Source organism: Sciurus vulgaris, assembly GCF_902686455.1.
Source record: "Sciurus vulgaris genome assembly, chromosome: X".
Taxonomy (NCBI): domain Eukaryota; kingdom Metazoa; phylum Chordata; class Mammalia; order Rodentia; family Sciuridae; genus Sciurus; species Sciurus vulgaris.
The window spans coordinates 97,010,748-97,037,961 of record NC_136471.1 but is presented as its reverse complement, the minus strand read 5'-3'; the positions used below and the strand labels follow the sequence as shown (position 1 = coordinate 97,037,961).

General features: G+C 41.1%; 2 protein-coding genes across 2 annotated transcripts in view; one reads left to right on the top strand and one right to left on the bottom strand.

Moving 5' to 3' along the window:
- The first annotated feature begins 1,315 nt into the window (after nt 1-1,315).
- CHST7 (carbohydrate sulfotransferase 7) lies at nt 1,316-21,096 on the top strand. The gene is made up of 2 exons (XM_079123541.1): nt 1,316-3,024; nt 18,505-21,096. The coding sequence occupies exon 1, from the start codon at nt 1,537-1,539 to the stop codon at nt 2,992-2,994; it is 1,458 nt and encodes a 485-aa protein (XP_078979667.1). The 5' UTR covers nt 1,316-1,536; the 3' UTR covers nt 2,995-3,024; nt 18,505-21,096.
- Nucleotides 19,912-27,214, bottom strand: part of SLC9A7 (solute carrier family 9 member A7) — a 144,523-nt gene continuing 137,220 nt past the window's right edge. Inside the window, exon 17 of the mRNA XM_079123558.1 lies at nt 19,912-26,474. Within this exon, the coding sequence (XP_078979684.1) occupies nt 26,223-26,474 (252 nt within the window). The 3' untranslated portion in view covers nt 19,912-26,222. The remainder of the gene's footprint in view (nt 26,475-27,214) is intronic.

The following is a 27,214-nucleotide window of genomic DNA, read 5'->3' as shown; positions in this document are numbered from 1 at the left end:
ATGGATAGCACCTTTGCTGTCATATCTAACAATGATTTTCCTAACCTCAGGGCAGAAAGATTTTCTTCTAAAAGCTATGCATCTTACAAAAGTCTGTCATCTGTTAGGTGAGTGAAGAAGAGAAACTGTGGGGAAGTAGTAATCAGTGAGGTTGGTGGATAGTATACTGAACAAGTGGCTGGAAGGGGACAGAACCGTGGATAGAAATCAAAGTGCTTGGGCCAGTTTTCTCTGTGTGCATATGTTTTGTGGTGCTGGGAATGGAACCCAGGGCCTTTGTGCAAGTGTTCTACCACTGAGCTACATTCCCAACTGAGACAGTTGTTTTAGAGGTGGCGTGATTTCCACCATATAAAAAGAAAAGAAAAACAGATCTTTGGAGGTGTTACTTTTCCAATTTGAACAACTTCCTCGGAGATGTGTAGATTTGATTTCCATTTTCTCCTAACCTTTCAACACCTCACCCTAGGAGATGAGAGAAAGCTCTCCTTTCCTTCTTGATTATTCCACTAAAAAAGAGCAAAAATTACCCTTTTCAGTTCTCTTTTGAATTTTAGTAACTCTAAGCTTAATCTTTCTCCTGGATTTCCTGTCATTTTTTCATCTATTCTTTGGTATGTTTCACCCCTTATGGGTTCTTTTAAACACCATCTCTTAGGAAAATTCATCATTCTACCACTATGATTCTTTAAATGTCCCTTGCTTATGTGTGGGTTATAATGTGTCAACAACCCTAAATCTCACAACTCCAGGAGCTGCATGAGCACGAAAAATTAATAACATTTTACAGTTGAGTAAATGGAGCCTCTGAATGTCTGTTAAATGTGCAGGGATCTCGACCGGCAAAATCCTAAGGGACACAACATTTACAATCTCACAAAGGATGGATCTTGACCATTAAATGCATTGCATGAGTGCAGTACTGCCTCCAATCCCTTGGACCACCATGCAATGTGCAGTCACTTATCTTTAACTTATTGTGGTGAGTGGATATCTGTCTAGAACATAGATGATCAGGCAGGGGACATAAAACTCAAGGGGCAGAGGAGTTCTCAGGGTGGGATCCATGTGCCGTCACTTGGCACATTCTGTACACACAAGCCCCTCCCTTGACTGAAGTCAATTCCTTAAGACTTGACCTCATCACAGAAGGTTTGGGGAAAGGTCGGGTCTGGCTTGGTGCGCCTCAACTGGCGTCTCCACCCGGCTGCAGCCCCGCCTAGATCTGGCAGAGCAGTGGGCAAACCCTGTAGAGTAGAAAGGCGGGGAAAAGCTGTGGGGCTGAAGGCGGGGCGGGCGGCTGCCAAACCGGCCAATAGGCGGCTCTCCAGAGACTGTGCTGAGAGGACAGGGGCGCAGTCACTAGCACCACCGTCTCCCAAGTTTCCCCTTGTGGATGCACCGCCTGGCTGTTCCGCTCCTCCCGGGGCACAGGGGCCGGGGGAGACCAGAGGCGCGGTCTCCGGACAGATTTCGAGAAGGTGCGAGAACCCGCGCCTGACCCGCTCTGGAGGTGGGGGTGGGGGTCGGTAAAAGATGAAAGGCAGGCGGCGGCGACGCCGAGAATACTGCAAGTTCGCGCTGCTGTTGGTGCTCTACACGCTGGTACTGCTGCTCATCCCCTCCGTACTGGACGGCGGTCGTGACCAGGACAAGGGCGTGGGGCACTGCCCAGGCCTGCAGCGCAGTCTGGGAGTATGGAGTCTGGAAGCTGCAGCGGCTGGCGAACGTGAGCAAGGCGCTGAGGCGCAATCGGCAGCAGAAGGGGGCGCGGATCAGTTCCCCAGGACCCCAGGCAACCTCAGCTCCGTCGGGGAGACAGTGGCCCATGAGAAGCAACACATCTACGTGCATGCCACCTGGCGAACAGGCTCGTCCTTCCTGGGCGAGCTCTTTAACCAACACCCAGACGTTTTCTACTTGTACGAGCCCATGTGGCATCTGTGGCAGGCGCTCTATCCCGGCGACGCCGAAAGCCTGCAGGGCGCTCTTCGAGACATGCTGCGCTCGCTCTTCCGCTGCGACTTCTCGGTGCTGCAGCTGTATGCACCGCCTGGGGACCCAGCCACGAGAGCCGCGGACACAGCCAATCTCACCACAGCTGCCCTCTTCCGCTGGCGGACCAACAAGGTCATCTGCTCGCCTCCGCTGTGCCCCGGAGCGCCCCGTGCCCGAGCCGAGGTGGGCCTCGTGGAGGACACTGCCTGTGAACGCAGCTGCCCACCGGTGGCGCTACGTGCCCTGGAGGCCGAGTGCCGCAAGTATCCAGTGGTGGTCATCAAGGACGTGCGTTTGCTGGACCTAGGCGTGCTGGTCCCCCTGTTGCGTGACCCAGGTCTCAACCTGAAAGTGGTGCAACTTTTCCGCGACCCTCGAGCTGTGCACAACTCGCGCCTCAAATCCAGGCAGGGACTGCTGCGCGAGAGCATCCAGGTGTTGCGCACCCGCCAGAAGGGCGACCACTTTCACCGAATGCTGCTAGCGCACGGTGTGGGCGCTCGCCCCGGGGGTCAGTCCCGCGCGCTGCCCGCCGCACCGCGCGCGGATTTCTTCCTGACTGGTGCTCTTGAGGTGATCTGCGAGGCCTGGCTGCGCGACCTGCTTTTTGCGCGAGGTGCTCCAGCCTGGCTGAGGCGGCGCTACCTGAGGCTGCGCTACGAGGACCTGGTGCGGCAGCCTCGCACCCAGTTGCGCCGCCTGTTGCGCTTCGCTGGGCTTCGCGCTATAGCTGCGCTTGATGCTTTTGCGCTCAACATGACGCGTGGAGCGGCTTATGGCACTGACCGGCCCTTCCACCTGTCGGCACGCGATGCCCGTGAGGCAGTGCACGCCTGGCGTGAGCGCCTGAGCCGAGAGCAGGTGCGCCAAGTGGAGGCCGCCTGTGCTCCAGCCATGCGTCTGTTGGCCTACCCTCGCAGCGGAGAGGAGGGTGACACGGAGCCACCCAGGGAAGGGGAAACCCCACTGGAGACTGAGGTCGTCGGGGCTACGTAGCCCCCACACTCGCCCCCGGAGCGGATCCGGGTAAGGTGGCTCTGGGCAGGGTAGGGTGCTAGAAAGGGTCTTGGGAGCCTGTAACAGGCCTTCTGGGGCGGGGAGGGCAGAGGGGACTAGGAGATGGTGCCATCCTGAATACCATGCTATTAGATCAGGTCCAAAGGGATGGGAAATTCCTGCTTGTAGAATTCAGGAGATTTATCAGTTCTCCAGCTTAACCACCCACCTTCGCAGAAGAGGACCCTGAGTCAAGAGAATGCTTAAGTGTTGCCGAAGCAGAACCCAGTTTTCTGCATTCCCAGTCCACTTTGAGAAATAGGAGTATCAGAGGTCTGAGGACAGTAGAGAAGTAGTGGAATAGAACTTGAGGTGGAGAATTAATACTAACCAAGAGTATTAGGTTTAGGGAATCCTTTGAGGTGGATGGTTATGAAGTTGTCTTGATTCCAGCTTGTCCTGTGGGGTAACTTTTTGTCATGGTGTTTGCTGGCACAGAGAAAGCCAAAAGCAAGTTTTGGTAGACAGGTATGACTTCTTAACCCTACATAATCCTAATCATTCTGTTGAATACTTCTCTTTCTTATGCTTAGGCTCCAGGGCTTTCCTCCTGAGTACCAAACGTGCAAAGGACAGTCCGACGGGTCTTGCATCAGTTTTTGCACATTTGTGTGTCTCAGGCCTTGGTATAATGGAGTAGAATACACTGCTTTCTCCTGGCCCATGTGCGCCCCTCCCCCTCTCCCCCTCTGTTTCCCTCCCCCCCTTCCCAGTGGCTAGTGTTTGCAGGATATTTGGCCATATCCCGTTTGTATCAGGTCACAAAGAATGCCTGGTCAGCTTCCTCTAGTACCGACAAGACCTCAGGACTGTGTTTCCCCCACTCCACCCAATCCGTTTGAGAGATGGGACCTTAGATGGGCAGTGGCAGCTTGTGGAAAGTCATCCCCTCTTTTTTTGTTCTTTCTCTGTAACATGTATATCTGCAGATGCTAAAGTGGTCCCTGAGTGATCTCCATATGTGTTCAGTGTTGGGGTCAATATGGTGTGTAACGCTGGACTGAGGGAAGAGTTTATTCTGCCCCATGCTGATGATGGGAGTCTAGTTAGTAGCACGGGAATGTATTTTCCCAAACTTTGTGTGAATTGGAAGAGTGCCACCTTGTGCACTGTGCAGACTAGGGGAGGAAAAGCAGTGCTGGGTGGACGGAAGTGACTAAAGTTTCCATTCATTATTTTATAGTGTAATTCAGTATTCCCCTGGGATGATGCTGCAGCAGGGGCAAAGGTTGAAGATGTTAATGAAGATGGAGTTTGCTGTTGTTAATAGAGCTAAGGTTTCAGAGTGATTTCGGAAGCTGGCTAACTGATTTTTCTCCCAGTAATCAAGAGGTTTTGTTGGTGAGTTTTTCTGAAATTGCTAGGAAGTCTGTGTTCTTTCCTGATTTCCAGAGCAAAGGAAGGTAAGGCATAGGGTGACTTGTCACATCTTAACAAAAACATCCTTTCATCTGCTAGGCCTGTATTTACACATGGAACAAAATGGTCCCTAATCATCCTTCACAGGCCTCAGGGAACTCCTCCCCTAGTCTAATGCCGTGGCATTTTATGGTTTTAAGACTTGACAATCTCCCAGAAACTTTTGCTCCCCCCAACATCTTCACTAGCATTTATTGAATGCCAGCTGGGGTGAGAAAATGAAGAGAATGGACAGGAGAGGAGAGGACATAGATTTTGCCTTCTAGGAAGTGTAAGTCTGTGCAGGTGACAGTGACTATGGGAGAAGGTATCTATGCTGCTGTTTGGAAGGCCAATGAGGCTTCCTTTGCAGGGCTGCAGGAACACCTGGGTAGGAACTTTAGGCTCTTCCAGATGTTGGTGACTGAGCCCTTCCTCCAGCATTGGGCACTTACTATGAACCAGTGAATGTATTTGTATTCCTTCCTAGGAATACTGTTACTGATCCACCAGTGCAGTTTCCAAAAGTTTGTAATACTTTACTCAAGGGAAGGGAAGGAAAAAGAAGGGAATGAATTCTTGTAAAAGGGCTGTGTGCCATTCATTGTGTTAGGCATTGTACATCTGTGGTTATTTACACCAGTTTCACAGATAAGGACTCAGAGAAGTAATTTGCCTGCAGTCTCATTTGGGTAATGAGGGTGGAACAGTGCTCAGTGTTAGACTCCAGAGCTCTAATCTCCCCATTTCAACATGCTTTACCTGGCCCCTTTAGCATCCCCTGGCAGCAAACCTGGCACCCCAGCTGGGCTTAAAGGCTAGTTTGGGGTGCCAAACACACTGATTTATTACTAATATGTCCCAACCTTGAGCAAATAAAATATCCCTGAGCTGCTAACAGCACCTTCACAGAAAAGGTGATGGCACTATAGCCATCCTCCCTACAGGGCACCTGAGACACATACCTTGACTCAGCAGAAGAGAGAGGCTGCATGTGAATCATCCTGAGTATCCACTGGATTATCCATAACTAATAGCCAAAATTTAACAGGGAGGGAGTAGATTAAATTTTCTCATGACGGAGTGGGAACTGCAGCATCCAGAACCAAGTCACCAAGGACCCAAGCTCTTTCCATATTTTACATTCTCTTGACTTCCATTCACCAGCTTATGTTCTCATTGTCACAAAATAGTAGCCACAGTACCATGCATCACATCCTCACCCAACTAACCCAGGGTTGTTAAAGTACAGAAAAGAAGAAAGCTGGTTATCAGGTAAAGGGTGGAGAGGTATTCCCTCATGCAGTGCTCATTCCTTTAATCTGGTTATAAAAACCTTCCTCAGAACCTCTTACCCTCACCAGCTTCCCTTTATGTCTCTTTGGTTAGGATCACATGGTCTGCCCCAGACCAGTAATTGGCAAAAGGGAATGGGGGCATTTTGATTGACTTAGATTAACAGTCCTCAGTCCTGGTTGAAAATTACAGTAGCCCCCCCATCCTTATCCTTGGGGGATATGTTGTAAAACACCCCACAATGGATGTCTGAAACCTCACATAGTACCAAATGCTGTATATTCTATAGTTTTTTTCCTATACATACCTATGATACAGTTTAATTTCTAAATTAAACACAGTAAGAGATAAACAACAATAGTTATTAATAAAATAGAGCAATTATAACAATATAACATAAGTTATTATGAATGTAGTCTTTCTCAACTGTCATAAGGTGGGTAGTACATACAGTGTGTGCTGGACAAAGCGATGATTTCTGTCCTGGACAGGATTGAGCTGGCAGGACGGTGTGACATTTCATCATCAGAACAGCAAACTACTTATTTCTGGGATTTTCTATAATATCTTGGGACTATGGATAACAAACCTCGGAAAATAAAACCATTGATAAGCGGCTTCTTTTTAAAAAATTCCAGTACCTGAGCTCCACCCCAGTAGATTTTTATTCTTCATTTTTTGTTCTGGGGGTGGAACCTAGAGTCTCTCACATACTAAGCAGGTCTCTTCCACTGAGCTACACTCTGAATCCAAGAAATTCCCATTTAATTGTTCTTTGAGGAGGTCCCCAGACTGAGGCATTGGGATGTTTTCAGAGCCCCCCACGTGATTCTATTCTATGGTCAAAGCCGAAAACCACTGACTTGAACCAGTCAATGATTCATCTCCCTGGGCCTAGCTGCTTGCACTAGAGCAAGATCAAAATGGGAAATCAAGGGCTGTTGCTGAGCAGCGAACTGGGCCACAGTGATTTATATAAAAGAACTTGAAGCTGTGAAGTGCCTCCAAAATGTGTATTATTATGGAAAGGTAAATTACACGTGGGTTGGTTTATCATCCTTTCACACGCTTTCAAATGCTTTGTTATTTGTAGTTTCTCATCTAAGAGTCCATCATTGTACATACATTATGTGCTACTGTTCTGAACAGACTGATATGCTATCCTGGTCTTTTCAGTATGTCTGCCTTTGACCTCTATCCTTGATGGGACACAAGATTTCATCTCTATAGACATTTTGTTTTATTGGTTCTGGAGATGGGACTTGCTGCATGATAAGTACGCGCTGTACCACTGAGCTCCACCCAAAACTCCCTATATTTAGAACACCTTGCTTTTTGATCTTGGCTATATGTATTCTCCTTTGAAAGAAATTAGGAAATGAGGTAAGTTCCCTGTAACGTAAGCCCTAACAACTTATAATTGGGAAGCTTTATTTCTTTTCTTTTTTTTTTTTTTTTTGTACTGGTCATGGAACCCAGGGGTACACTTAACCACTGAGCAACATCCCCAGTCCTTTTTATGTTTTATTTAGAGACAAGGTCTCACTGAGTTGCTTAGGGTCTTGCTAAGTTGCTGAGGCTGGCTATGAACTCAGGATCTTCCTGCCTCAGCCTCCTGAGCTGCTGGGATTACAGGTGTGCTCCACTGTGCCTGTCTGGGAAGCTTTATTTCTAAGGCAATTATTCAAACAGAAAAGTCAATGACCAGCCACCACCAAATCCCTAACAACCCATTTTGAAAGTCATTGCATTTTAATCAGGGGACTAAGCTCCAAACGTTCTATGTAATTGTATGCATAAATATCACTGAAAAGACGACCCATGGCTTAAACACTAACTGTTAAAGAATAGACATTTTAAAAACATTTTTACTATGTAGAATGTCTCATTAAACAAAATTTGCTGAGACTCTCAATGGCAAATGCACTTGGGTGCTGTGTTCAAGTCAGAGGGTTGAAAGTTAGGATGACGCTAGTGGTGGTGATGGTGACAGTGTGTGCATTGATAGGTATCTGAGTGGCACTGCTGCAGTACGGTGAGAAGAGTTTTCAAAGCACATCCATGTCCAAGTCATTTTGCCCAACATGAGCTCCGTGCTACCACTGATCCAGACCTTCTTAGAGTTCCTTCATGGGCCCGCCTTCCCTGGCAGAGTCCCTCAGTTGATGGTGGATTTAGTACTTAGGAAAAGTGAAAATTCAAGCCAAGTGAGTGAGGCAGGGAGGAGGCTGATCCTGCAAAATGAGATGTGTGTGGAAAGTCATTTCTTGGTTCATGTAATATCAGTTTTTATATTAGAATGCAAGAAGCCAGGCTTCAGGGCCTGGGTCTCCTAGTTACTACTTGATTAAGTATAAGAAGTGATTGGGGGCTGAAGTTGTGGCTCAGTGGTGATGTGCTTGCCTAGCATGCTCAAGGCCCTGGGTTCCACCCCCAACACAGAAAAAAAAGAGGTTGAATAGGGAGGATTTCTAAGGTTTCTTGGTGCTAAGGGGAGGTGACATTTATTGCGTTCCTACTTTGTGTGTTGTGTTACTTGCCGAATGCATATGGCCTCAGTCCTCATCTCAGCTCTAATGAGGTATGTAGTAATCCCTTTTATGGATGGTGAAGCAAGCTCAGAGAGGTTAGGTAAATTGTTAAGGATAACACAGCTAGAAGATTAAAATTGGGTACTATTTGTTTTTAAACTATTATCTGTAAAATTTGTAGAAATAATGTAAGCAGGTGGTGAAAAGAGAGTTCGACAGTGTCAAAGGGTACAAAATACCTGCCAGTCTCATTTCCTAGAAGCAGCCACTACGTTTCCTGTGACATATGTCTACAAAATTTTTATACAAATTCAAGCAGAATATATTACCTTTTTATGTATAAGTGGAATTAAACCATATTTATTGCCCTGCCTTTTTTTCACTTAATACTTTAGAAATCATATCATTTTTAGTTATCATATTATATTTCATTGTAGGAATGTATTATAACATTTTTACCTAGTTCCTAGATACTGTAGGACATTTAGGTTGTTCCATTTAGGTTGCTCCATATTTTGCTATATTTCACTGCATTTTTACTAAAATCCTTATATTATCTTTGCATACATGTAAGTATACCTATCAGAAAAAATTTCTATAGTAGACAGACCTTGTGTAGCAAAAGGTGTACACTTTTAACATCTTGAGAGCTAAAGTTCTTCAAAGTTGCACCAAATTTCATTCACAACAGTGGTTTCTTGGAGTGCCTGTTTCCTGGACTTCCAGCAAGCTGGATTTTATTTATTTTTTCACTTTGGTTAGTCTGATAGGTAGGAAATCCTTTCTGCTTGCACCCTGGCTTTGACCCCCACAGTTCATCTTGGATGATGAATGATTGCCTTGCACCTTGGGTTGTGGGAAGTAGGATTCCAAGATGAAATCGACTTCTTTGCCCTTCTGCAATTCATATGTACTTAGGGAGTGTCATTTTTAAGATATTTTGAAGGACTGCATACATTTTGACACAAAAATTCTTAGCCCTTATAAAACCACACTTGCACATGGCATCAGATTTCAGCAAGGTTCTTGTTCAGATGGCCTTGTTCTCATGGGTTGTTGGACATCCACAATTGACTTGTAACAACTGATTTGAACATCAACCATTTGGGGACACTATCACTGGGGAAATTCGGATGATTTAAAATAAGGTCTAACCCTTCATATTTCCTGTGTTCTGGAAAGCCCTCTTTGTGGTCTCGCAGAGGCAGGGATGGGAGGAAGCAGACATGCCCATTTGTGGGTTTTGTCTGTTTGAGGTACTGGGGAGTGAATTCAGGGCATCACATGTTGCTAGGCAAGGGCTGTGCCATTGAGCTACATCCCTTGTCCCTTGCAGTTTTGGAGGCAGAATTCAGAGGGTTTTCTAAGAGGTTCTTCTTAGTCTGGACAGAGATTTTTTTTCCCCCATGAATACAAATATAAATAGTTGGGAATGATGCTTTTAAAAAAACATTTACAAACAGCTGGCTTCAAATTCTGCAGTATGCCTCTTCTCAGCATGAACAGCCCAGAAAAGAAGGAAACAAAAGAATTTAAACTGGCCTGACTTCTTTTTTGCATCTGACATTCCAGCTCAACAAGGTGACTAATAAAGGAAGAACTCACTCGCTCTCTCAATCTCTTTCTCTTTCTTCCTCCCTCCCTCCGTCCCTCCCTCTCCTGCCCTGTCTCTGTGAGGTCTACTGGCTCACCATCCTCTTGCTTCATAGTGGAACTGAAGAAACTCGCTTTGCTGAAAGAAACATTTCTACTCAAGTGGGGTATAGAATATGAACAGTAGAGACTAAGAAACAGTCTTGGCCCAAGTTCAAGAACACTGGGAAGTGGAGAACTGTTTGGGAGCTGAACAGGAAGCTATTTCAATTGGAGAAAAGTTGCAGAGCTCAGTGATGTCTTCATGAGAATTAGAATCCTTGAGCTTGCCACCCCCCTTTGTCTCCAGGCACCAAGCCAGCAACAGGCACTGACATTTTCTGCAGCTGGCCTTGTTCATATTAAAGACCATCCTGCTGAGTGTTCAGAATAAATTGGAGCTTCAGTCAGTGGTGAATATTTTAAAATTCAGAGGTTAAGAGGCTGTGGAAAAGGACTACCACGTTCAACTTCAATGATGACTGTGTTCCCAGCCAGCAGAGCCCCCTCCCTTAAAATGGACACTGGCAACAAGGACTTTCCTATAGAGTCACATTCCAAAACTAGCCACAGTTTTTGCTTATGGGATGGAAGCCCTTTCTATGAAGCATTACCATAATGAGGGAGTGTTTAAAGGTGCTTGGGAGAGGCAGGGTAGTCTTGGAGAGCCAGTCAATAAGAAGCCTCAGGTCTGGGGCTGGAGGTGTAGCTCAGTGGTAAAGTGCTCACATAAGCATGCGCAAGGTCCAGGGTTCAAGCTCCAGCACCGCAAAGGGAAAAATGAAGGAGACCTCAAGTCTGGCTGGAAATAAAAACCCCTGGAGAGAGCACTTCCAGAGAGCACTGTTGTTTGACCAGTGCCCTTCAGTCCACAGGCTGGAAGCAGAGAAAGTAGTCTCAATGAAGGTCTGAATCATGTGTTCTGCCCAGACATAGAACATCACAGAATATTTGTAAGGCTTGGGGAGTACATCTGGGGTGGGAACCATGGGTTGTTCAGTAAAGATAATGAAGTAAGGAAAGTTCTGAGAAACCCCAGGAGGGAACTGTGAGACTACTTGAAGATGTCATTCCAAACAGACAGATACGGTAGATATTAGGAAAGCATGTCCCAGAGCTTTGAGGTCACATTACCCATGACTGAGACCAAACTGCATCAAAAAGGGATCTTTACTGCCTCAGAGAAATTGTAGGAATGGTAAGTCAAAAATTCTAAAATCAACATATTTTAAAAAGACAACTTATGACTAGCCAAGGGCTGGTGTAAGTTAAATATACAGGTATTAGAAGCAATAAAAGTAGACACTGTCTCTTGTTGTAATAAAGAATATCACCAATGTGGATGTAAAAATGAAAAACATTTTTCAGGTTCTTCAAATAATAAAAAATTACACTTTGTTGTCTTTTTGTACCCTTCCTCCCACTGCCACTAGGAATTGCAATGAGATAGAAATGTTCATTACCCTGAAATGATTAGTGCATTATGTGAAATATCACACCATACCCCATAAGGATGTACAACAATTATATGTTGAGCAAGAATTTTAAAAAGGAGTTGGAAATGTTAGCTACACGGATTTGACCAGTACATACTATATACATGTATCAAATTATCACACCATACTCCATAAATATGTATAAAACTATAGTTAATAATAGATAATTTTACAAAGAGGAGATGGTTGGCTGAAAACAAATGTCACCCCAAAGAAAAACAAAATTCACAGCTCTAAAGAATGTCTTTTACGTAGTCTTATTTTTCAATAGTCAAAAAGGAAGAAAAATTGTTTTAAGTTCAGGAAAAGTATGTGTCAGGTGTGGCAATCTCCAGCAATCCTACAAGCTAGGGGGAGGACCCATTTATTTATAGGCTCTAGTATCCTGCTCCCTCACAAACCTGCTCTTGGCCATGAGGACATTTTACTGCACTAAATCCTGGGAAAGAAAGGCTAGAAAGGGTTAAATAACCACAATGCTTTCCTTTGCAGAAAGATACTGGAAGTGATTGGCTGCACTTTGGCTGAACCACAGACTCTCTACTCTGACTAGCCATTCTAACCTGAGTGCTGTGAGGACAAAATAGCTGCCTGAATTGCAGGTCTAAGCTCCAGTCACTTCCAGTCTCATGCCCTTTCAAACCCTCCCACTCCTACTTGATGGATGGTGAACATCTGCAGGTGGCCCATCTGAATATATATTATAAAAGACTGACTCGGTTCCTTTATTGGAGTTTACTCACAAAAGCAATCATGTATGCCAACTCAAATGACATCTTGGAGCAGCTCAATGAAAGGAAAAAACAAAAGTCAACTAGGCAAGCTCAGCTATTTCCCAGTTTTATTTTATTTTTTAACTGATACATAAAACATAAAATTGTACATAATTAATGCCCAGTTTTATTAATACTGGTGTGGTGTGCATTCATCTGTTCTCCAGTGAGTGCAAAACTTTGGGAAAATTTTGTTTGGTGGGTATCATAAAATAGGATACATGCTATTATTGTATTGGGGAAATATAATGGTCGTTAAATTTTTTGCACTGGTAGACTGTGGAGCTTGAATGACTCACATGGATTGAGGCTTTACTCTGAAAGCCTCCCACGATGGGTGGGGATGACTGGAGTGTAACTCTCCTTAGCTACCCTTTGCAGCTGCCCAGGTCCCCACGAGTGGCTTCTCTGTTGGTTTAATCCCCTATTTCCCAGGCATGTGTTTTGTCTGTTTTTGTTGTTTTCACCCGAAAGTTGTTTCAAATTCAACAGGACTAAAACTATTCTTGACAAATGCAATTATAACTAGCATCCCTGCCACTGCCACCTATTTTATCAGACTGAAAGTCTGGAAATTATAACATTTATACCATTTAAAGTATATTTCCAGGCTGTTCTGGGACAGAGTTCTACATTAGTAGAACTGTTTCCTCTTATATTTTGCTTCAGAGTCACATTGAAGGTATGCTTGCACTTTGACATTGCTAGTATATCAAGGATTATTTTACCATTACCCTTAAGCAGCTCCTGCCACCAATACCACATTTGTTGGAATAACTTTGGGTAGAGTGGATTTCCCATTTTATTCTCTTCCAAAAAAGTCTTAGCCATCTAGTTTTTTTCCCTTTCCATATAAATTTTAGAATTAGCTTTGCTGTTATCTACAAAAAGCATTGATGACACTGGATAGGAATTTTGTTGAACCTATAGATCAATGTGAGAATATTGTTATTATGATGTTTTGCAATTCATGAACAAAATGTCTACTGATTTAGACCTTGTTTGATTTTTTCAGTGGTAGTTTGCAGTTTTCAGCACACAAGTTCTTTACCTGTTCTATCAAATTTATACCTAGGAATATCATTTGAGATTTTGAGTTATTGTAAATAGTATGAATTTTAAAATTTGGATTTCAATTTGTTCATTTCTAGTTTGTATAAATAAAACCAGTTTTGAAATATTGATCTTATATCCTGAAAACTTGCTGAGCTCACTTGTTAGTTGTAGGAGATTTTTTTGTTACATTCCTTGGATTTTCTCTATATATAATCATATCATCTGCTAAATAGGGACAATGTTACATCTTCCTTTCTAATCATTGTGGTTTTTCTTGTCTTGTCTTATTGCATTGGCTAGGATTTCCAATACTATGTGGAATAAAAGTGGAGAGTTTAACTATCTTTGCTTGTTCCTGATCTTGGGGGGTAAAAGCATTCAGTCTTTCACCATAAAGAATGAGGCCCGATATAGGTTTATGTAACTGTCCTTTATCAAATTGAGAAATTTCCCTTTTATTTCTAGTTTTCTTAGAATTTTTTGATCTTGAAAGGGTGTTAAATTTTGCCTAGTGCTTCCTCTGAATAAACTCATATGACCATGCAATTATATTAGCCTGTTAAAATGGCAAATTACATGGATTAATTGTTGAATACCAAACTGGCCTTGCATCCTGAAATAAACTATTTGCTCATGATATCTAAATCTTCTTACACTTTGTTGAAATTGATTTGCTTATATTGTTAGAGATTTTTTGCATCTACTTTCATGAGTTATTGGTCAGCAGTTTTCTTTTTTTTTTTGTATTTTGTCTGGTTTTGGTATCAGGGTAATACTGGCCTCATAATTTTATGGAAGAGATTGTGCAGAACCAATGTTAATTCTATTTTAAACATTTGGTAGACTTTTCCATTGAAATTATCTGAGCCCAGAGGGTTCTTTCTTGGGAGTCCTTTAACTACTTATTCCACTTTTTTAGTAGCTATAGGATTTTCCAAATCATCTATTTCTTATTGGGTGACTTGCAGTAGTTTGTTTTTGAGGAATTAGTCCTTTTCATCTAAGTTGTCAAATTTGGGGTGTAGAGTTGTTTTTAGTTTTTTTAAAAAAATCCTTGTAGTGTCTTTGAGGTCTGCAGTGAAATTTCTCTATTTCATTGCTAATAATGGTAATGTATGGCTTCTTTTTTGTCAGTCTTGATATAAGATCATCAGTTTTCTAATCTTTTCAATGTACCAGAATTTTATTATTTTGTTTTCAATTTCTTCTACTAATTATGATCTTACTTCCACTTTGTTTTTTTAAGTCTATTTCGTTTGAGGTAGTTGCTTAGATTGTTGATTTGACACTTTTTCTAATGTAAGCATCTAGTGTTATAATTTTCCCTATTGGCCTAATTTTATGCACTACATTTTCATTTTCATTCAATATATTAACTTTCCTTGAATTATTTATAAGTGTGTTCTTTAATTTCTAAGTGTCTAGAGACTTTTCTGCTATCTTTCTGCTATTAGTTTCTAGTTTCATTCCATTATAGAGAATACATTCTATTATTATTTCAATTCTTTTAAAGTTGTTCAGGTTTATGTTTTGAAACAGGATATGGTCTATGTTGTGAATGCTCCATATACATTGAAAAAGAAGTACATTCTACTGTTAATAGGTGGAATGTTTAATAAATGTCATATGAATCCTGTCAAATGAATTTTTCAGTTCTTTCATATCCTTGTTGATTTTCTGTCTAGTGATTCTATGAATTATTGAGATGGGGTGTTAAATTTTCCAACTACAAATATAGGCTTGTCTATTTCTCTTTTCTGTTCTTTGTTTTTGTTCTGGGAAATTTGAACTCTGTTGTTTGCTGCATACACATTTAGGATTGCCACATAATGTTGGTTGATTAGTCCCTCTTACCCTTATGTAATGTCCTTTGTCCCTGGTAATTTTCTTTGTTCCAAAGTCTATTTTATCTGATATTAATATAACTACTCTTCTATTCTTTTGATTCATGTTTGTTTGGTATATCCTTTTACTTTCAACCTACCTATACCATTTTATTTGAAATGAATTTCTTATTGATAGCATATGGTTAGATCTTTTTTTAAAATACATTCTGGTAAGAGAAGAATGGAGGAACTTTATGTAGAGGGAAAGAAGAGTGGGGAGGGGGTAGGGTATGAAAGATGGGAGGAGACAGACATCATTACCTTATGTATATGTATGATTACAAGAATGGTGTGACTCTACATCGTGCACAACCATAGAAACGAAAAGCTGTACCCCATTTGTGTACAGTGAATCAAAATGTAGTTTGCAAAACTTTTTAAAAAAGAAAATAAAAAAGAAATTTCACTCATAATACCACCAAAAAAAAAAAAAAAAAACATTCTGGGGTTGAGGGTGTAGTTTAGTGGTGGAAAGCTTGCCTAGCACTTCGTAGGCTTGGGGTTTGATTCCCAGCACTGCAAAAATAATCCATTCTGACAATCTGTTTTAAATTATTTATGATTATGGATATTTTAGGGCTTAAAAATTCTGCCATTTAAAAATTTTGTTTGTTCCCCATTTTTGTTCCTGTTTCACTTTTCCTGCCTTCCTGTTATGCGAACATTTTTTAGAATTTCATTTTGATCTATCTGCAGTGTTTTTAGTGTATCTCTTTGTATGGTTATTTTAATGGTTCCTTTGGATTGTACATATGTAACTTATCACAATCTACTTCTGTCACCCTTTTACTGCCTCCAGTGAAGTATAAAAAAACTAATCTCCACTGAGGTTTCTTTATCTTGCCCCTTTTATAATTTTAAAAATATTTTCTCTACATATATTGAGAACCTAAATACAATGCTGCAATTTTTGGCTCAACTATCAAACATAGTTTTAAAATTTCAAGAGAATACTCTATTAAGTTTATTCATATATTCTCTGTTGTTCTTTCTTCATGTGTGATATTTCAATCTATTTCCTTTATCATTTCTTTTCTGTTGGAAGAATTTCCTTTAGCAGTTCTTGTGCAGCAATTCTATTTACAACAAATTCTCTTAGTTTTCCTTCATTTGCGAGTGTCTTTATTTCATCTTAATTCCTGAAGGTTATTTTCATGGGATATAAAAGTCTGAGTTGATGGTTATTTTCTTTTACTGCTTAAAAACTGTGCTACTTCCTTTGAACCTCCATGTGTTTGGATATGAAATCCACTGGAATTCAAATTGTTGCCATAAGTAAGGTGTCATTTCTCTCTAGTTGCATTCAAGATTTTGTTATTGGACTGTTTTTCTGATGTTCCTATATGTTGTGTCTTGGGGTAGATTTCTTTGGGTTTTTCTTGTTTGGGGTTCTCATAGCTTGTTGAATCTGGAAGTTTATGTCTTTTATCATCTTGGGGAAAATTTCATCCATATTTCTTAAAACTACTTTTTCAATTCCAATCTCCTTGGAACTTTGACATGAATGGTACATGAGTTATTGTGGTACCATAATTCCTTGGGACTCTATCTTCTTTCATTCTACTTTCTGTTGTTCAGATTGGGTAATTTCTGTTGCTCTGTTTTCAGGTTCAATAATTCTTTACTCTGCCATCTGTTTTGCTATTGAGCCTATAATAGTGAGGTTTTCAAATTTTGGTTATTGTAATTTATAGTTTTAAAATTTCTATTTGGTTCTTTTAAAAATATATTTATTTGGTGAACATATAATTTCCCCTCTTTCAACTATGTTTGTAATTGCTAGTTGAAGCATTTTAATGATAGTTGCTTAAAATCTTTTTGGAACATTTCAATACCAGGGTCATCTCAGTGTTGGCATCTACCAGTCACATTCCTTTTCTAATTCAAGTTGAAATTTTCCTGGTTCTTAGTTTGACAAATACTCTTTTCATTGTATCTTGGACATTGGGATATTATGTTATGAATCTCTGAATCTTACTTAAATCTTTTACTTTGGCAAACCTCCACAGACAGCACACTTGTGGAGGAAGGGGTGTACCACCTAGTTACTGCCAGGTCAGGGCGGCAGTCCAAAAGTCCTCGCTTTCCACTAGGCCCACCAGGTCTCTGCTAACAGGAGGTAGTGTTTTTTCCTGTAGTGCTTGGTTTTTGTCTTTGTAAGCTAACCCTTTTCCTGTCCTTTGGCTACAGATAACAGGCTTTTCTAGTGGCTTCTGCTTTGTGTGTGTGTGTGTGTGTGTGTGTGTGTGTGTGTGTATTGGGCATTGATTCCAGGGGCACTTTACCACTGAGCTACATCCCCAGTCCTTTTTTTAAAATTTTAACCCTTGCTGAGTTGCTGAAGCTGGTCTTGAACTTGTGATCCTCCTGCCTTAACCTCCTGAGTTGCTGAGATTACAGGTGTGCACCATGACACCTGACATTTAGTAGCTTCTTTCTTGTCTGAACTAGAAGAAACTTGTCTGTTTCTGGCTTGCTGACTTCTTTAGCATCCATTCCAGAATATAAAGGAGGCCAAGAGAAAACCCAGGGAACTCAGTTAGGTTGTTACTCAATTCACAAGGTTCCTAAACAGTCTGCCTTCATCTCTCAATGAGAATATTCAAGATTCACAGAAAGGCCTCATGGTGTTTATGAAATTAGTTTTTCCTTACTGCTTAGTATGAGTCTTTATTGCATACTTTTAATAATCTTGAAAGTATTTATTTTCCAAACTCTGCAACAGTAGAAGCTGATGAGCAGATTCACCATATTAGAAAAATGTCAAATTGTGTACACACCCAGGATCAAAGGATCCAAAAAAAAAAATCAAGAATCCTTTGGCAGAGGTAGCATGAACATATCCAAAGTTAGCCTACACTCCACTGTTCACATATGGTGACACAAATAGTATGTTCAAATGAAATAAGAATTCCATGCGCCATGAAGGTTGAAGGTTGGGAATGTTGCCTATCTGCAGCCTGATTTATAGAACAGCTAACTGTTGGTGTGATTTATTTTGCACACATGAACTGTGTACACAAGTGAAGAATGGATGGATGCATGTTTGGTACCTAAGCATACATCGTCAGTGCCAGCTCCTCCTGCTTTTCTACCCATCAGGTCCTAGAAAGTTCTGTTCTTCTCAATAGGCACCCCACAACAGAAGCTGCATAAAGCACAGCATAACTGACAGAGGAGCTCCCATCATCTTTGTCTTTACCCTCACCAAACACCTGTCTTAGCAAACCAGAAAAGATACTGGTTTGGTATGGGTTTCTAGCACTGGATATCTAGCTTAGATAAGGAAAATTAAAGTTCACATCATCAGTGCTCAACAGTCTTTTTGTCTGTGGATTTCTGTGATCTGAAGTTCAAATGTCCTTTGTTCCTTCCTTTCCAGGTCAGTCATCATGAACCGGGTCACTCAGCATGCTGTCCCAGCACGGGAGTAGCAGCACTGTGGAGGCAATCTATCACACTGTCAGAGACTGGGACTTTGCTTGGTACCAACTGCTGTGCAATTCTGCTGTGCAGGAATACCACAAGCTGTTAAAAAACGATGGACACATTGGTTGAGATGAAGTTTCCAGGGAGGAAGTGACAGTGCAATGTGGATATTTATGGCCATAAAATAAGAAGAGCTTTAGTTCCCAGGCTGAACCTGCTTTTGCTGGAGCCATTTCAACAAAACATCACAACAAAGAAGAGATGTGATTTAGTTCCATTGCACATCAGCAGATGTCTGGACAAAACATCAATGTGAATAAGGGCCAAGAACAGGCCTGTCTTTCTTGATTAAATTACTTAATATTAAATAAAAGTTCTGGGTGGTATTGTTTTAAACCTGACTCATCCAGCTGTCCTTCAACTGGCCCCATCCTCTGGAACCAATTATTAAAAAGTAATTTTCTCCCTGGGGTGGGAGAACTCTAATGAATTGAAACATGAGTTTTGCTTTTAAATTGTTCTAGCTGATGTTCTTGAGATTATGCAATTAAATGACTTTGGAGTCACGCTAAAGACAAGATTTATTTTGTTTTGCTACACAGTGGATTTTAGGATATAAAGTACATGATTCAAGTAAAACTAGTCTACATGCAAAGGGATATGAAGACTATGAAGGAAAAATCTAAATTGGGTTCAAGAATTTGAGCAATTATTCAATAAGAACTTAAGCACTGAGCTGCAATGTTAACTTTATTTCCTTCAGTCTTACAACTTGATGTTGCCCATACCTGATTATGCCTTCTTCAGGGTTCTGCACATAAAACCCTGTGAGACTCTTGGCAGGCCCTCCTCTTGCAGACAAGTCACAGGCAAAGGCCAAGTATCAAGTAATTCTTTTAACTCTAAGGCACATTTAAAAAATCTTAAAAATCTATTGCCACGACCTTTACGCTATTTTAAAACTGAATTTCTTCAAGCATCTAAATTGGGGGTTGGGAAAGAACTTTCCTGGGAAAGGGCCAGATAGTAATTAGTGTAGGCATTATGGGCTATACAAACTCTGTCACAACTCCTCAGCTTTGCCACAACAGCATGAAAGCCACCACTGATGGTATACAAATGAATGAGTGTAGTGGATGCCAATAAAACTTTATTTACAAAAACAGGTAGTGGGCTGGATTTAGTTTAGGGGTGGAGTTTAGTTTGCCAACCCTAGTCTAAATGAATTCCTTTGGAGAGGAATAGCTTCCACCCAGAAAAGAACTTTTCTGTGAGGGAAAGGAAAAGACTAGGAATTGGGTCATACTGCATCCTTTTACTAATGGATGACACTTTAAAAGTACAAAATAAGAACAATTCAGCCAGTTAATCTTTTTATTTTGAGTTTTGTAAAAAAAAAAAAAAGCTTTGAGAAAATGTGTTAAATATCAGTAAAGGGCAGGAAAACACACGGCTAGCTTTACAACAGCAATCTACACATCTACACAAAGGCAAACATTAAAATGCTAGGGAAAGATACCACTTTGGGGGCCTACTGCAGTTTTCCTTATTGCACATAAAGATTGTGGATAACTTCAGGTCTTTAATTTTTCACAGTCATAACATACTTTAATGTCATTTATATAATGTGTATTTATATAACATAGTATAATTTTAATCTTATAAAACCACCAGTTTGCTACTATTGAATGGAAGTAGAAGAAAAAAAAAAATCCCCAAATACAGTATGTAAGCCCTCTATAAAAAGTTCCCCAGAAGGTCACATCATTCCATATGATATTCACCCTATTCTACTTTAAAAAGTTGCTTTTCAGTTACGAAATGGATCTTGTGGCCTTCTCATTTAATCATTTTAATGGACATAGTAAAACTTCCCAAGTAGTATCAGATGTATTTTATGAAAAATAAGATAACCTAGGAGGAGCTGAAATCACACTTTGAATGAGTGATTTCAGTAGTAAAATTACAAAAACCATAGACTTAACACCCATATAACTGAAAATCAATCCTCTCCTTCTCCAAAGCCCACAACTGAAATAAACATAACAAAAGTTAGCCCCCTAATGTCCATGCAGTTAATCACCCAGTAACACCTGGATGGTAACTTTTTAAAAGTGCTTTAGACAGCAGATGTTGAGTGCTTTGTGCTGTTTACAAGTCCTTTTCTGAGTTCCTCCAACATATAGAGACTCAGACAATTTTTCCACCTACCAAGAGTTGAGAGATGACTGTGACATTTGGCAATTTCATTAAGCCTTTTTAAAGGATGGCCATCGAAATGAGAAGGTGACCTCTGCTGCATGCTCTTCAGTCTGCTTCAGACCTTTTCAAAAGGTAGCATGGCAGAAAGACTTTCTCATCTTCCCCAAGGCTCAGGTGGCTGAAAACTGACTGCCTGTCATTCCATCTGGGCCAGTTATAGTATACTCTGCTTATGAAAATAAAACTAAGATCAACAACTTCGGTTTTTCTCTTCAATTTTTGCTAGCACTGGGTGACAAGATATGTTTGTGAATTTTATTTTAAAGGTCTATGAAAACTGAAACTCGTCTAGGTCTTGTTTGAAAAGCTTGTCAAAGACTCTACTTGCCTTTCCCAGTTAGATGCTAGCATTGAGTTCTGCTGTATTTCTCTCCATACTTTTCTCATTAGGCTTTAAAATGGGGGAAGATCTTTCCAAGTAGCAAAGTAGCAAAAGCAGCATACAGATGTGTTATTTCTAAACTATGACTCTTGGCCACTAAATTCCTTCAACTTACTGTTATCAGAATGCAGCAGCTGACACTAGAAAGCCAGATTCTCACTTAGAAATCAACAGAAGTGATCGGAACTCAATGATACCTGTGTAATATATCTGATGGAGTCATTCCTGCACTAACTCATTCAAAGAATGTCAAAAGGCAGGCACCAAAAGACATTGTCAAGTTCTCCACCTCTGGGGTAGAATAAGAAGTCACATACTTATCAGGTTGGCAAGCCGACTTACCAGTAGCCCTCATTCCAGGTAGCATTTTACAATGGATGCTACTGTCAGCTTTCTGATACAACTCTTAGAACTCACAGTGGGTATAAGGCAGGTTTCCAAGTGAGTATCTTCACCTATGATGAGTTGCTCAATGGTCCTGCTACTGATCTTCCCTAAATGCATTGGTGGTGTTTCTATATTTAGAAATCACTGGTTCACATTAAATATTGGGTATGATTACATTCACTTCTACTGAAGATAAGGAGAGGGAGTTACATGTGGGGGGAGGCAATGTGAAAAAGACCTCTATGTTTGGAAGGAACTATTCATTCTTTGTCCCACACTGAAATGTTCATGGATAGCTGAGATCACATTTTGCATTTTCCTAAAGGGACTTCATTTGCCAGCCAAACCATGGAGGATATTTTTGGGTCTAGAAAATATAGCCTAAAGAGCCCCTTGCTGTTTGCTTGATGAGACATTTGATGTTGAAGTGTGATTTTTGGCTTCAAGGCATCAACATTCATTTGTCTGGTCACCCCAGTGAGTACCTTGGATGCTCAGAGTCCATATGCCCTTCCTGTGCTTATTTCCAAGGAAAAAACGCAGTCTTAATTGAATTCCAAAATTTCTTCTTCTAGGAAAGTCTAGGGTCCCACAAAGAATGGGAACTACCATTCTTATCAAAAAGAATGGCAGGCATTTTTATCTTCTGTCCATCATGTGACAGCAAAGTGACCACAACCTTCCTGTGTTCTTGAAGTCAACAGGCCTACCCTTATTTTCAGGAATACAACACAAATGCAGGCATGGGAAGAAGAGAAAGACAAGGAAAGTTTGACCTCACAAGGGGCTATTAACTTAATTCCATGTGAAATTTAAAAGCCAGCTTCCCAGAAACCTTCATGTTGACTAGTCAGCAGCTCAGTTAAGACAAAATCCTCCTCCCCATCTCCCCACAAACGGGAAGGAAGATGACAAATTTTATATTCTCCCTACATACAAACTTGTTACCCTTATCTCTTTGAGGGCTGACAAATATAATCTTTGTAGTTGTACTTTATGCAGTATGTGCTTGAGTTCTGCAAAGATTAACATAAAACTTTCTCATAGCTGCCTAGGCTATATTATTGACTTGGTTTATTCCTCATGACTAACAATCAAGGGTCCCATATGTTCTCTCATACATGGAAGCTCATGAAGCTCTTTTCTCATGAAAAGAGAAGTGAGACCAGTAGAGTAGAGAAGGGATCAGGGGAGGGAAAGGGGAGGTACTGGAGGAATGAAAGAACAATTTATACTATGTGCATATATGACTATATCACAACATCACTATTATGTATCATAATGCACCAATAAATTTTAAAAAACAAACAAACCCTTAACTTGCTAGGCCACTATTTTAACTAAAGTTCCAAATAGGGTCCAAAGAAAGCACTAGCCAAAAGGCTCTCAACCCTGGCTGCACATTAAGAACTCCTGGAGTTCCAAAACAAAGTGTGGATGCCAGGTTCTATCCAAAGCTAATGAATCCAAATCTCAGAAAGTAATGCCCTTATATCAAAATGAAAAAGAAAGAAAGAAAATAGCCAGGTGATCCTAATGTGCAGCCAGAGTGCAGAACCTCTCCTTTAGACCATCTGACTTGGCTGAAATGTCATCCCGCTTAACTCAGAATAAATATGTGTGAAAGATGACTTGGGATTACTTTCTCAGAAGATTTCTGTTTAACTGGATACACTGTTCAGTGATTTTAGACTATTTTTTATGCCAAACCAACAGCAGATAGTTGGCCTTGGGCTGGATGATTTCTGGGCTTTGTGGCACTCTACTTTTTCTCCATGCTGCCTAGTCATAATGCTTTTCAATGTGGAACCATTTCAATAAATGGATTTCCCTTCCCAGACCCCTGGTAAGGTCAAAATTCTCCACATTTTGCAAATAAAACTTAGGACTGTAGGTCAAAGTGACTTACTTTGATCTGCTGAATAAAAGACTCAATTTAATAATTATAACCCTAGTTTTGGTCTTGGAAAATCTGCATTTACTTATAGTTAATAAAGTTGGAACAAAAGGTTTTCAATGAAGACTATAAGACCATTTGGGGGAAAACAACACTCTACCAACTGACCTAAGACTAGGCTGGGAAACACAATGGATATTTCACTTCCCTAAGAGGGTAATTTCTTACAATTTGCTGAAAGTTTCCTAGAAACCCAAAAGAATAACAAAGCTTTGAGGTGAATGAAGACAGGGGTGTATCCTACCTGGTTGGCTTTTTTTCAAGAACCATCACCAGGGCTTTTCTCTAAGCTTTTTCCCTCCAGAATAAGGGATGAGCAAGGCTTTATATAGACCCAACCAAAGAGTGAACAGACCTATCCCTCCCACTTTTCAAAAATAAAAACAAAAAACAAAACAAAACAAAACAAAAAACAAAAACAAAAAAACAAGCTGGGCACCTGTAATCCCAGCTACTCAGAAGCTGAGGCAGGAGGATCACAAGCTCAGGGCTCGCCTGAGCAATTTAGCGAGACCCCATCTCGAAGAAAAAAAAAAGCTGAAGAAAGCATTCTCACCTAAGTTTATATGGCGTACTGGTCATTACTGCTATAACTATAGAACAAACACTCCTTGCTAGTTCTGGGTCCAATCACATGGACGCATCTCCAACCTTCTGCCAGGCCTGGCAGCTATTGTCTGCAACCTGACCCCACAGCCTCCCTTCCAGAGGTTAAAAACTAAAAAAGCTCATTCTGTGGCTGTGGGGTGCAGGTCTTCTGAAGTCCTTTCCTAGCCTAGTGACCCAGTCTTATGGGGTTCGGTACATTGTTTGGCTTTTAACAGACTTACAAAGTCCGCACATGACCATAAAATCAAAATGGACTTTACTGTGGAGAGAAAGGAGTGAGGTGAATAAAATGCATTCAATTATCTTATACTAATCTATATGAAACTGCTATTTTGGATTTTGAAAAATAGTTGAAAATCAGCAATCTCATATGGCTCAACCTCACCAAATTTTTCTTTACTTAAACAAACTATCAACTCAAACCCTCAAAGTTGTAAAGCTATGACCTATTTATAAAATAACCATCAGCAGGGCATGGTGGCCTGTGCCTGTAGTCCTAACTACTTGGGAGGCTAAGAGGGGAGGATCACTTGGGCCCAGGAGTTCGAGGCCAGCCTGGGCAACAGAAAAAGCTCATGTCTCTAAGGGGAAAAATTAACCATGAAAAGTATGGGTTAAGAAGGTTAAATGACTGATTCATTATGGGGGTATGGGACTGAGACACTAATTTTTCTGCCATAGGAAGAAAAATGTTCACATTTTGAAAACTTTTTTTTTTTTTTAGAAATTGGGTTGCCAACAATGCTAGCACGAAAGCACAGAGACAAGGAGAGAAACAAACTTTTCCCAAGAGTTCTCTCAGTATTTTACCTACCACAGGTATGAGAAGGCAGAATAGTTCATCCAGAAAGAACATGAACTAAAAACCTAAATTTCAAACCATATCCACAAATCAGGCAGGTGCAACACTCTCTTCAGATACCAAGAAAGTGACACTTGCTGTAAAGATTCCTGATTTCTAATCTTATGTAAGACGAAACTTTCTACTGGGTTGAATAATGCTTAACATTCCATTGCCTAAACTCTGATTTCTCATGTGGCCACTAAAATAGCATGCATACATCAGCTCAAAGTTTGGAATTTTACCTAGTCTTGAGATGCCTTTCTTATGTTTTCTTTCAGTTTTTTTTTTTTTTTTTTTTCACATTGAGATTTCTTTCTCTCTGAACACTAGCCTATTGCTTGTTTGGGTTCTTGCTGCCTTCTCTTGCATTCTACAAATTTTGGTGTTATCTCTAACCCTATGGTACATACCTCAGTCCTACTGATCATTTTCCAGGTAGTGGGCTCATCTGGTAGCCCCCAAAAGTTAAATGATTACTGCAGTGATATCATCAGTTTCTAAACACCTTCTGTCCTCAGATTATTTTAAAAACAACACAATGACATGATTTGCCTTTGGTTTTAAACATTCCAGTAACTTCTTTATGAAGATTTCCAGAGAAAGAACTATAATTCTTTTCCCCACATTGAAATGTTCATGGATATAATTTCTAATCTTCAGTGTAGAAGAAACACAGGTTCATAAAGTCAGGGATCCTGATAAGAGAATGCAGTCCTATAGCCTTCAGTGCCAGAGCCTTCACTCACATAGCTTTTTCTGTCCCATTTAACACCAGCGTCCCAGAATTCTTGGTGGGTCAATATCGACTGCCTTCCTTCATGGTCTTTCTTCTAGCCTGTTCTCCCCTCAAGTCAGCTAGACTGGCACTGCTGTGTGCTGAGATGAAGCTCTCATGGGCAGAATCCCCAACTTGCCCTGCCTTATTCAAAAAGTGCAGGTGGATGAATTAAGAGACCATTAAAGCATGCTATTTTTGTGTTTGCTTAACTCTGAGACAGCGCACTACTATGCGGAAAAAGTGGGAATAGGTCTGCTTTCATCTTAATTTAGAGACACTTTAGCTTCACCATCTGAATCTTGGGTTAAATTTTAAGTGTTAAGATAGCTTCAAACCCCAAAATAGAAGCATTAGTTCAATCCAGTCAATGCCCCACCTCAAACCACACTGGGGCATGTAGCCATCCTCAACTCCAGGGGCCTACCCCATCATTTCAGGGTTTCGGGGGACAGTCATGCATTTTCCTGCAGAGGAAACACAAGAGGGGTACCCCGGCTCGAAACCTTCTGGTCTCCCATTCCAAGGTCTCGCTCCAGCACTTCCTCAGAACTGCTCTTTGTTCTCCGACCGCCCTCAAGACTTGTGGAGGCTGTGTGGGAGCCTGAAGAGCCATTGGCAGTCACTGTGCTATCTCCATAGGTCAAGGTGAGGTCACCCTCGGTCAGGATGAAATCAGAGTCTTCTTCTCTCAGTGGCTCTTGGTTCTAAAAAGACAACAATAATAACTATAAAAATGAGAGCTATAGCTTCCTGGGCTAGGGCCCCCCAACCCCAACTCCTCATCAGCAAACTGGGGGTTATGAAAATTGCCTGCTTATGCCTCTAGTGCGGTCACAGGATGGAAACTGTATAGTGCTATATAATACAAGGCACTGTTGCTGTAACCAGGACTTTGAACATCAGCAGGCAGTTTTGATTTCAAATGGTTAGGGTTAGTGGCAAAAGCAAGAAGGGAGACCAACTCAATTTCAGCTTTTCAGTCCACAATGAAAGGAAGTTACAGGTAAGGTCACTGGGCAATCACTGGAAATAGGTTTCCAGGACTCTATTCTCTGGGTAGGTCTTTCAGGTGGGCCTCCTACTCTACACTAAACATCCAAAACCCACTTTGTTTACACTTGAACTAGTCTATCCTAGTCAGCAACTGAGTGGAGCAGACAAACCATGATTAGCATATCCTCCATTTTCACTCTGGTATTTCCACAGAAAAACCCTGATGGGAAGCCTGTCCTGAGGTGCATGAAGCAAGTGATAAAAACAAAGCATACATTTTATTGAGCTTCTATAATGCACCTGTCAGGAACTTCACATAAGCCCTCATTTGATCCTTACCCCTCCCCTGTGAAGGGTGTAAACTCCCTGATCAGAGTAGAAAGCCTGATCTAATAGAATCAGTAAAACATGCCTGAGGTTGTCCAGCTGACAGGAAGCAGAGTTAGAATTT

Bases quoted from the DNA above. Each gene is read 5' to 3' on its own strand.
- CHST7 (XM_079123541.1), top strand. From the start codon at position 1,537: ATGAAAGGCAGGCGGCGGCGACGCCGAGAATACTGCAAGTTCGCGCTG.